The sequence below is a fragment of the Asterias rubens genome, chromosome 8 (assembly GCF_902459465.1).
Source record: "Asterias rubens chromosome 8, eAstRub1.3, whole genome shotgun sequence".
Classification (NCBI taxonomy): Eukaryota; Metazoa; Echinodermata; class Asteroidea; order Forcipulatida; family Asteriidae; genus Asterias; species Asterias rubens.
Window position 1 is genome coordinate 1,542,064 of NC_047069.1, and position 12,357 is coordinate 1,554,420.

General features: G+C 39.1%; 1 protein-coding gene across 1 annotated transcript; it reads left to right on the top strand.

The window, feature by feature from the left end:
- The first annotated feature begins 2,994 nt into the window (after positions 1–2,994).
- Positions 2,995–4,137, top strand: LOC117293477 (neuromedin-U receptor 2-like). The gene has a single exon (XM_033775826.1). It carries the CDS (start codon positions 2,995–2,997, stop codon positions 4,090–4,092), a length of 1,098 nt encoding a protein of 365 aa, XP_033631717.1. The 3' UTR covers positions 4,093–4,137.
- The last annotated feature ends 8,220 nt before the right edge of the window (positions 4,138–12,357 follow it).

The window sequence follows — 12,357 nt, forward strand, 5'->3', positions numbered from 1 at the left end:
ACTAAGGCCTGACGTAAGCCCACATCAAGGCCCGAGTGACTTAGGCCCCCACATCAGGGCCAAACAGGCCCCACATAAGAGCCCTTAGGCCATATCAGGCACACATCTTTCATGTGGACTTGGCTGCTACAAAGAGGCTAACTACTTTTAAAAACAAACTTATTGACAAAGCTCTGAGCACAGGCTGATTGCTGCAAAAACGCGAAGAAGGTTCCGCCATACGATGGAAAGCACAAGTGTGTAACAATACTTTTGTGTTCTGGTCATCCATTTTTATTATTAATTTATACAATCGCTCGTTGTCATTCAATATTTGTTATTACATTTCCTCTTCGGGAAAGAAATGTTCATATGTAAATGTTTGTTTATAATCTGATGAAGAAATGTTGAATGTAAATGCGTCTTTACAATATGGGAAAGACATTTTAAATGTAAATGTTTCTTTACAAAGTGTTCGGTTAACATAACAGTTAAAGTTTCAGCGAGGGATATTCTATAGCAATCCTGCAGTTTTTTAGATGGTCTATAGATTACATCTCACCATTCCAGGGGCTGACCCATGAACTTTTGCAAGGGTGTGGTCAGGTGTGTCAAATAACTACACGACAGACTGGCGATCGTTTGTGTACGAGTCAATGAGAAAGCGGACCAGTCTATGAGGCAACAAATAAATCAGTGGGTTAAACTACATTGCCTTTGGCCACTTAGATTTTAAACTATGTTTCTCAAGTCAGTTCTCTCTTACAAGTATTGTACATGTATTACTACACGACAGACTTGGATCGGACGAGTTGGTCTATAAAAAGCGTGTGTAACCGTTTTTTAATAAAATGCATATGGTTGGAAAGATGTTTTAAAAGTAGAATACAATGCTCCACATAAGTTTGCCTCGAAATTGCGAGATTTATGGGAGTCAACATTTTGACTCCATTAAGTGGCCGACCGTGTTAGTCGACGAGGTAAAAGGAAAACCGTGCAATTTCGAGGCATGTTTGTGTGGATCATTGTATTCTACTTTTACAACATCTTTTTGCCCATGTGCATTTCATAACAAATGGTTACACACGCTCTTCAAAGACCAACTCGACCGATCCAAGGCAACGTGTGCCTTTAAGATTCGTTTGTGTACGTGGTCTTTTTTTTGTGGTCTTTGAAAATTACCAATAGTGTCCACTGTCTTTAACTGGCGAATACTAATAAATAAATGCAAACAAATCATGATGTCTTAATCCTAAAGTTTTAAAGATCTTTATTAATTATTATCGGTTTATGGGTAAAAACCAAAATCAATATTCTCTATCCCCGATGCAAATTTAACATCTATTATATTAATTATTTGTTTAATAAATTAATTAGTTATTTGTAAAATAATTGTTCACTACTCTCTCTCCTGACGATCCACTAAAGCTTTAGTATAGTCTCTGCCGACTTTCTACCTGCCACCCAGGTATAGCAGTTACAAACAAGACAGTTCTTTTTAGAATTGGCAACCATGTTACGCATACAATCCCATAGACTCTACTCTAATTTTGTTAGAGCAAGACACAATGCCCATGCGATTTGTGTGAATTTCATGTAAACTTAAAAACATTCAGCCTTGATTTAATAATATAAATACATTCCTGGATAACATCTAGCGTTGCTAAGAAACATAACAATGTAAACCACTTCTTATTATTGGGTCGTCACGTATCTGTGCAGAGAATAAAAACAGCCCACAAAAGGCAGCTTCACAGCAATGTTTCGTTAAAGGCACCGAACACATTTGGTTATTGTCAAAGACTAGTATTCTCACTTGGTGTATCCAAGCATAAGCATAAAAATAACAAACCTGTGCCAATTTGGACTCAATTGGTTACCGAAGTTGAAAAATATAAATGAAAGAAAAAACACCCTTGTTGCACAAATTTGTGTGCTTTCAGAACCTAACAAAAGGGGGGGGAGAGAGCTGCAGGCTTGAAGTGCTTTAATATTTTTTGAGTACGAAATTACCTCTTAAAAACTACGTTACTTCAGAGGGAGCCGTTTCTCTCAGTGTTTTATACTACCAACAGCTCCCCATTACTCGTTACCAAGTAAGATTTTTCTAATTGGTGGTCTTCATGGGCATCCGTAGCTCATTGCCTAGACTCAACTTTTAACCATAATAAGTGGCCCTTCGTGCTGCTCATTGACATTTCACATTCGGCAATATGAAGGGAGCCAACTAATTGGTGGTCTTCATGGGCATCCGTAGCTCATTGACTAGACTCAATCTTGCAATCTTATAAGTGACCCACTCGTGGTGCTCATTGACATTTCACATTCGGCAATATGAAGGGAGCCAACTAATTGGTGGTCTTCATGGGCATCCGTAGCTCATTGACTAGATTCAATCTTGCAATCTTATAAGTGACCCACTCGTGGTGCTCATTGACATTTCACATTCGGCAATATGAAGGGAGCCAACTAATTGGTGGTCTTCATGGGCATCCGTAGCTCATTGACTAGATTCAATCTTGCAATCTTATAAGTGACCCACTAGTGCTGCTCATTGACATTTCACATTCGGCTTCGGGAGTTATTGTATGAAATATTTCAGCGTTGAATTCAATGCGATCTGAAGCTGTTGTAAGAAGGAACCACATAGTAGTAAACTTGCGGGTACAACCACGTGTAAAATCTCTTTCGGTAGGAGTGTTGGCTCTGAGAATAGCCAATTTTGGTCTCGACGTTTCAATTAGTATACTCTGCTCGTCTTCAGGAGAATGCTGAAGGTGTTTGGTTAGCGCAAGGACTTCCATTCTGATAGTTAAAACAGTTACAAACTATTTTGATTCCAAGTTTCGAGAGGAGTGTTGGCTCGGAGAATAGCCAGTTTTGGTTTCGACGTTTCGAACTGTTTGCTCTGCTCGTCTTCACGAGAAAGCTGAGGTGCAAGGACTTCCATTTTGTCAGCTAAACAGTTACAAACTATTTTGTTTCCAAGTTTTAAGAGCTAGTTCTTATCTGAAAATGGAATCGAGCTATTCGTACACAAGCGGGTCTTTTTATGACTTTAGCAACTACTCGAATCTGCCGAGTGGGTTGCTGTACACCCATACCGATCATGTTATAATCTCTATCGTCAACCCTTGCATCCTAGCACTGGGTCTCATCGGTAACATTGCCTTTCTGTTTGTCATGGCCAGTGTCCGTAGAATGTGGACGGTCACCAACATGTACCTCATCAACATGGCGGTGGCTGATATATTATTCCTGACCGTTGCGGTATCGGTGAAGCTTGCCAATTACATCGGGAGTCCGGTCATTATTGACCAGTCCACGGTCGGTCATGTTGGCTCCGTCACCACATCGTTGCTTCTGGATCTCAGCTACTTTGCGTCCCTGTTCCTCGTCACCCTGGTGTCGTTGGAGAAGTTCTACGCCGTGTGCCACCCTCTCCGGCACCGGTTGATCGGCGGGATGAAACGCACCACGAAGCTCATCATCGGGGTATGGCTTCTAGCTTTAATGGTCGCCTTAGTCCTACTCCCGACACGGATGGAGAATCAAAAGTTCTTCGTGGAATGGCCTCAAGATCAGGAGTTCCAAAACTTCCCAGACATGATTGAAGTAGAGCAACCAATCGTGACATGGTATGTAGAGTTCCACAACATCGTTCAGACCGTGCCGTTCTTCGTTGCCTTGACTCTGAACGTGGTGTTCTACGTGAAGATTATCATGCGCCTCAGCCAGAAGGTGAGTACCGTGTCAACCGAGAGCAGCGCCCAGGAGCTCCGCCGACTCAAGATTCGCAACCAGGTCGCCTTGATGCTGATCGTGAACGGTGTTGCGTTCTTCGTTTGTCTCGCACCTTTCCAACTGCTCTCATTCATCCTGACTATCTCACAACGTAGTGGGGCATCTCTCTCGGCTGAACACTTCAACAACGCACAGTGGGTGGGTCGCATCCTTACATACATCAATCCAGTGTTGAATCCCTTCATATACAACTTGACCAACCCAAGATACAGAGCTGCTTTCCACGAGGCGTTTACTTGCAAGGGGAAAAGACACCAGTCAGAGGAATCCAAAACAACCAATGATAACACTGTTGGCTCGATGCTCTGAATAGACCACGGTGCAGCCATCTTGAATTTCTCCCATTTATATCAATGTTACCAAACCGAGGCTGGAAGAACGAAATAGTCTGGTTCCTATTTGCAAACTGATTATTAGCATTCATTATTGTTATTGGATACGAGGAACATGACCAAGATGGAGGCAGCATGATAAAGGTATATTCCTTATGGGTTTGGGTACTTTTTGTTTTCGACACAAAACACCATGTCCACAGATTTACTTTAAGTGCGCTAACACGGCTTGAAGATAAAAGTGTAGACGAAAACTTCCCCTTAAATAAAACATGCTGAGGTGCTGGAGTGGTTTTTTTTAGAAATGAGTAAAACAATGTCACAAAAGTAATTGTCGTCTCTGGAGACGAAAATTATGTAAGCATGTACAACGTGATTGTTTACTATTTTTCTCAAAAAGTGATTGAAGTTAAAACTTCTACAGGTAAACTATATTACATACATATTCATTCACAGTGAGTAGGGATTAGTGTCATGGCCAACAACTTGATCTATAAAAGGTATCAACATCCTTTAAGGTTATTTTAAACGTACATGATCGTTCTAATCAGGAACGGTAGAACGGGCCTTTCATACAAAAATGTCTTGAAATCATGGTTGTGACAATTTATCCAGTTTACCAACTGAAATATTTTGATACTTTGCAATGCGGTGGCACTGGACAACTTTGATAGTTGTCAACGACCAGTGTTCTCACGTGGTGTATCGTTGGTCATCGAAGTTGCAAGAGAATAGTGAAAGAAGAAGACAAAAACTATAGTTGCACAATTGTGTGCTTTCAGATGCATAATAAAAGGCTTCAGACGTGAAGTATTTAAATATTATATTGAGAATTAACCTCTTTCTCAATGTTTTATACTATCAACAGCTCCCCATTTCTCATCGAGTAAATTTTTATGCTAACAATTATTTTGAGTAATAACAAATAGTATCAAGTGCCTTGAAAGTTAATAGGCGTATATACAGGGTTGGTAAGAACACAAAATATTTGTGTTTCATTTCAGACTGAGAGCGTCTGATGAAGTTCATATTAGAACCACATTTTCTGTGAATAATTTCCCCCAGAAATGAAGTCATATTCGAGGAATCTGTATCACAAACCCGAACAGCTTATTTCGGCGGGTACCACTAAAATTAAGGACTTTGTTTGCATGCTGAAAATTGTGCATTGTTTTACACTATTTTTTCATGACTCATACAATGGATTGAGCCCAAACTGTCACAGGTTTGTTATTTCATGTGTGGTTTTTCACACAAAACATAAACTCTGTCTGTGACCACTCACCCTGTATAGGACTATAAAATACCTTTAACAATGAGCGTAAGTGTATACACTTAAAAGGTTCAAGTACATTTCAGCCTATTGATTGAACAATTTCCATTGACAATAGTAGGTCAGTCAGTCCAACGTAACAAATTTAATTATAGATACACACAGCAGGTGGACAAACAGAATTGGTACCAATTCGGATAGGTAATTAAAGTAGAAACATCTAAAACAAGTGTGTAAACAAAACACGTAAAATCAGTGCGATTCAAAAAAAGTGCTTTACCGCAATTAGAACAAAGGATTCTGAAATTGGCCCAATTTCATAGAGCTGCTTAGGCACAAAATTTTGCTTAAGCAATCAAATCCTTGCTTAGTAAAATCAGATTACCGGCCAAGACTCCACTCAATTGTTATGCTAAGTAAACAACAGCTAAATACCAGTCACAAGCAATGTATATGGCATGAAATGTTGGCCAGTAACATGTGAAAAATAAGCGAGCTATTTTTGTGCTTAAAGGATTTGGGTACTTTTTCAAAATGTCCATAGATTTACATTAAACTTACAGGGTTTGATAGTGGAAAGCTTCCCTTCAAATATTACTTACTGGGGTGCTGTAGTTTTTGAGAAATGAGTAAAACAATGTCATGAAAGTACGTTTGTAAATGCTTAAAATAATTTTCGTTTAATAAGACGAACATTATTTTCATGACATTGTTTTACTCATTTCCCCAAAACTATAACAGCACCTCAGCACGTAATATTTTCAGGGAAGCTTTCTACTCCATTAACTTCAAACTGTGTAAGTTGAGTGTAAATCTGTGGACATTGTGATTTTTTGTCCTATAAAAGTTACATTAGACCCTTTAAGCAAATTGTTTGCTTATGCAGCTCTTTGAAAAATTGGCCCCTGGAGATAATCTAAAACAGAATCTTTCGTTAACGAAGAGTTAAAACTAGTCTTATCTCAAGTTAGGACAAGTTAATCGTCATAACTTAGGACTAGCCTTAAGTTTGTATAGTATCTCCCATAGAACTATCTAAGCTACGATTAGACCAAGCTCTTTGTGAGATCGACATCTTGTTCTGGGTCCCATTAGGCCTGACCACTTCCCGAGCGGGCTGACCCGGAAAGTGGTTTAAAAAATTGATTTTTAACTCGATTGCTTCATCATATTTGACCCTTTTCTTGGTCACTTTGCGATATATTCCGCGTCATATACTGTGGGCCAGAAATCGGCGTGTAGCCGATTTAACGAAACGCTAGGATTAATCCTATCTCGAGTTAAGACGACTTACTCGTCTTAAGGATGGGTTCAATGCGTCCACGCCTTCGGAAACGGAACTGAACTCGTCCTAAGATTAGTCCTAAGATAGGAAGAGTTTGGTAGATCGACGGCAGGCCACATCACTGGACCCGGATCTTGGTCACTAGTGAACCAGAAGTTATTGGGGTGATCTAATAAAGATTTGGAAGCTAAATACCCCCCCCCCTCTTTTTTTGTACAATTATTTTTTTTGGCAGAGGGACTATTTTACGAATGATCTGTGAAAACAATTGTGGTTTGTCATTATTGATAAAAACAAGTGTACCCAGATAAATCATGACTAAACATATGGGCTCCAACGTGAAAACAACCTACCGAAAATAAGTTAACTATTAATTGAATTTGTGGTGGATATTAAATGCATGTGTTTTCTTAACAACATGTTAATACCTAATCTGAGTCAGGTTATTGCCACTTTAAGTAGAATCTTAAATTCTGTATTTAGCAATGTAAAATCGTAGTTTTGTAAAACGGAAGACAACGTGTAAATAGTTAAATCCTTCTAACCATCAAGTAGTTTAGATTTTTTGTAATAAAACTGCACGCACTGGTTGACTCTTAATCTGTCGACCATTACATGTAATTTATACTTCACAATCTAGTTCATGTTACATGATTAAAGACACTGGACACTATTGGTAATTGTCAAAGACCGGTCTTCTCACTTGCTGTATCTCAACATATGCATAAAATAACAAACCTGTGAAAATTTGAGCTCGATTGGTTGTCGGAGTTGCGAGATAATAATGAAAGAAAAAACACCCTTGTCACACGAAGTTGTGTGCTTTCAAATGCTTGATTTAGAGACCTCAAATTCTAAACTTGAGGTCTCGAAATCGAATTCATGGAAAATTACTTCTTTCTCGAAAACTACTCCACTTCAGAGGGAGCCGTTTCTCACAATGTTTTATACTACCAACCTCTCTCCATTACTTGTTACCAAGTAAGGTTTTATGCTAATAGTTATTTTGAGTAATTACCAATAGTGTCCACTGCCTTTAAGTAGAAATATTTATATATTGCAGTACTTTAAATTAATGATAGTTCTTGTCATTTGGATGACAGTAAAGTGTTTTATGGCTAGCTATATTTTTTAATGGGCTGTACTTGGTGCATTAACTTTTTGTTATGTAAATAAGTTATTATATTTTTGCTAAAGACAAATGCGTTATTGGTAATTAAAGTAAATCTGTCTTTCAATTTGAAAACTATCTGATTATGAACTAGTCTATATCAGTGGTTTTGATAAAAAAAAATGCTTGAAAACCCAAGGATTACTAAACGCTTACTTCAGGAAACTGTAAAACAGTTACGTGCAAAAACAACTTTTGCTAAAAAAATAATGTTGACATCAGAAAAAAAACACGGTTTGTCAAACGTGTACAGTTACTTTAAAGGCAGTGGACATTGAGTGATGTTCCTGTTTACAGAAAACAAGGAAATATTTGCTTTATTTGGGTAGAATTATTGTCGTCTGTGCCTAGCGGGGCTTAAAATAATAAAACAAAAAAAATGCTGAAAAACAACTGCACAACTCTGTGCCACCTCGCGGTTTTATTATTATTATTTTTTAAAGCGGTACTGTTTGTCCATGTAGAAGGAAGTGTTTAGAAGAAAAATAATTTGTACTTTCAAATGGAAATATTGACCCAGCTTTTTAAAATGTTATTTTAATAAAAAAAAAGAGATGGCACAACATCCGATATAATCCACACTCTTCGAGTTCGTTTACGATGTGGGCCAAAATCTGTACCGGGTCAAAAGTTGAGTTTCGTCTTAACTTTCTAATGGCAACTTGCACTTTGATCGAGTTAACTATAATTCAAGGGTTGTTTTTGCACCTTTTTGCCAACAACAGTATTTGTTGTGTGTAATGTCTATATTTTTTCCAGTCAATGGTGTCAAATGAGGTACAAATTGGGTCATTGTAGTTACAAAAGTGGTAGAGCGTGCAAAATAAGCACTTCCGTTTCTGATCGATTTATAGATGCACATTTGAATAAAATTACTTGAAAATCGATTTTCTTGTTTGTAAGGACAACGATCGAAATGGAGTGAATTTCCTTCAGGAACGAGGAGGGGATGCGGGCGCTACTGGTGGTAACTCCCCCCCCCCCCACCCTCTTGAAATCAATCCTCGGAAAGTGTGAGTCTTCATCCGCGCGCCGCTTTTTGATCGTTCCCACTGAAGTTTCAGGGAAGGTACACGCATCCTCGATCCCAATATGTTTGTGAGTCAGTCGCAAACGTGCTACCTACGGCCGTTGCATGAATGTATAATCGCACTGTGACTGTTGCATGAACGGCATGATGTGTGTTTTGGAGATCAATGGCGCTTGTAATGGCGCTGGCATCATACACAATAGACACTGACTAACGACTTGTAATTAAGTCTGCGCAGAAGACAGCCATGACCTCGAAAATGGCACGATAAACAAGAAATTCTTAGTAGCTGGCCAAGGCGACAAACCTCTTGAAAAGCAACTGAATCAACAAATTAAAACTGTACTCAAGGGCTGGCACACGTTGGTAAAATACGCGGTTGAAAGAACACACTGACATCGTATTCAATTAACGAATCATAACATCAGCTCATTACAATGGTTGCCACATCAGCTTATCACCATTACACATAACTTATTAATAATAATTTCGAAGTCATATAAATATAACACGTGTCTACCAGCAAGGTACTCAAGGCGCTTAGCACATACATATTTACAGAATAGGTTATTGAAGTTAAGAATTCTGAGACCAAATTATGTGCAGCGGCTTTGGGTTTACAAGGTGCTACGGCGCATTTAGCAGCCGCAGTCAGGAACACCAGGGCGAACCCCTCCTCTAGCGATAAGTGTTATGGCCTATACTGGGTTCTTTTACGTGCGTTACACAACGCACGGGACCAACGGCTTTACGGTTTTTTCAGGCCCTCAAATTATTCTAGATTATTAGACAGATTTGAGAGCCCCAGAAAGAATTTCAAGCAGTGTTAATGTTGCCCAATATTGTGACCATGTGATTCCAACGACATAGGACGACAAGGACCCTATACAAAATTGGTCCTATAGGCTTGCTGAGAGGTGATATAGGGACATTTTACAAGATTGATCTTGTATGTGCAAAACTCAATGTTTGAAAACAGTACAAATATTTTAGTTTGTTCCCCATAATTACAGGAACTTTATTGACATAATTAGTTCCAGAACACGTCTGGCAATTCCCCTATACAAATTTGTGTTCCGAAATGCAATGATCACAAATTACTATTCTGCGCAACGTTGGATTGTTTCGTATAATGCTCATGGCAGAGCATCGACCATAGATCAACGAAATGCGTGGGGCGATGACGACATCTGAAGGGGGGGGGGGTAGGTAGATCGAGAAGTTAGCCTTGAATGTCAAGACAATGAGGCCGACTGATTCGGGTTGAGATGTTTAAGGCACCGGACCCCTTTGTAATTGCCAAAGACCATGTATTTTCATTTGGTGTATCCCAGCATAATACATGCATACAAAAAGCTTGATTTGACTCAAATTGTCATCGAAGTTGCAAGAGAAACCAGAAAGAAAACAACCCTAGTTGCACAAATTTGTGTCCTTTCAATCCTTCAAAAGGCTTCAGGCCTGAAGTCTTTTAATAATTGAGTGAACAAATGTCCTCTATCTCAAACTACGTTATTTCAGAGGGAGCCGCCTCTCAGAATGTTTTATACTTTCAGCAGCTCTCCATTTCTCGTTATACCAAATCAGTTTGTGCTAACCTTAGTGTCAAGTCTTTAAACAAGCTCAAGGTCTCATTATGCGATAACGTCTTAATCAAAGACCACAAGCATACAACACGCTGAAAGGCAAATTACTGTTTTATAACCAAGTATAGTGAATATTCTGCTAGGGATAGAAGTGGGTGGGGGTGGGGGGGGTCTGGGTATGGATCTGTTACTTTCCCCATGCTTTCCCTATAAAACCGGCTCCACGAATTGTGTATTTTATCTGCAGGCATAATCTGGTACAGTCCATGAGGGTTACTGACTCGTCACCGTTATACACGAAAGCGTTAATATATTCTACAAGACCGTACAACGTTAATTGGTCTTAACGGGTCGATTTAATTTTTCTTGCAATTAATTCAAGTAGATCTCTGCAGGATACATCACTACAACCCAACATCGTATACTCAATACAGACTCCAGCCTTGGGCCGCTAGCATGCAGTTTCACTCTAACCTAACATCTTATACTGTACATAAACTCTATAGCCTTGGGACGCTAGCATGCAGTTTCAGAATTAAGTGGTTTCAATTAAACGCAACTTCAATTTCCGATTTGAGATTAACAATAAGACCTTGTATATTAAGTATCTGCATGTAATTACTTCCAACAATAAAGACATAACTAAGTGATAATATTGGTTAAGAACGCTTAAAGGAGTGTTGTCATTTGCGATTGAATAATAGGTCTACATCAATGATGATGATGGTTATGGCTTCTTATATAGCGCACATATTCGTCACTCAGTGACGCTCAATGCGCTTTAACATACAGTATTTTCCTGCAAGGTGGATGGGGCTATGTTTGAATTATGAGATCTACTTTTCCTTTTACAAAAGCAACATGTAATGGTTTACAATGCAATATGCAGCCAATCAAACTAGGAACACCGGGGCAACCCCTTCTCTTTTCGATAAGTGCACTGGGTTCTTTTAAATGCGTTACACAACACACGGGTCCAACGGTTGTACGTCCCATCCGAAGGACGAAGCAAAGTGAAGTGTCTTGCTTAATGACACAAGTGATGTGACTCGAACCAACACTATGCTGCAATTTTTTTTTTAACTGACGATTCTTCTAAAAGGTTAACTACAAAACTATTTATGACAGAGTCTGTTAGTTAAGATCTTGCCATCCAGGGAAGGAACTTCGCAAACTCCCACAAGGGGATATAAACACCAAGCTGGCAACAGCCAATCTCTCTCATACAAACAACATTGGTTTCATGGCACGCCTATACTTATGAAGTTGTGTTTCAGTAACTAGACAACAGCACTTATTCTAGTCATTGTGAAATCAGTGGTTAGCTTGGTAGGATTTGAACCCACAACATTGTGATTGCAAGTCCTGCGGTCTAACCATTACTTAATATGATAAATATTTTGTTGGTGCATGCACAACGCGTAACGGTCGATTGTGTGCTTACTGTGCAGTTTCCATCTCATAGCAATGCCAACCGTCGCACTCAAAAGGCCATGCTATACTGCTTACTGCACGAAATTGAATGACGCATTGAAATCCACATTAAACATGCAAGATGGCCAAGGGTCCGATTACATAGAGCTGCAAAGCACAACAAATTGCTTAGCATAACATTTCTTCATTGATAAAAACAGGCTTACCATCTAAATTTCCACGTGATTTTCAGGACCAACAATCAACAACTGATTACCAGTAACAAGTAATATGCAACTTTGGTTAGTAACCCTGTTTTTATCAAGGAAGAAATTTCATGCTAAGCAAATTTTTGTGCTTAGCAGCTCTATGAAATTGGGCCCTGATCAAGGCGAGTCTATCCGATACGTACTTTATGACAGCCAGAGTAAACAGGCGCTTGACGACAAGAATCACGCGGGCAAACAAACGTATGTACACCAAA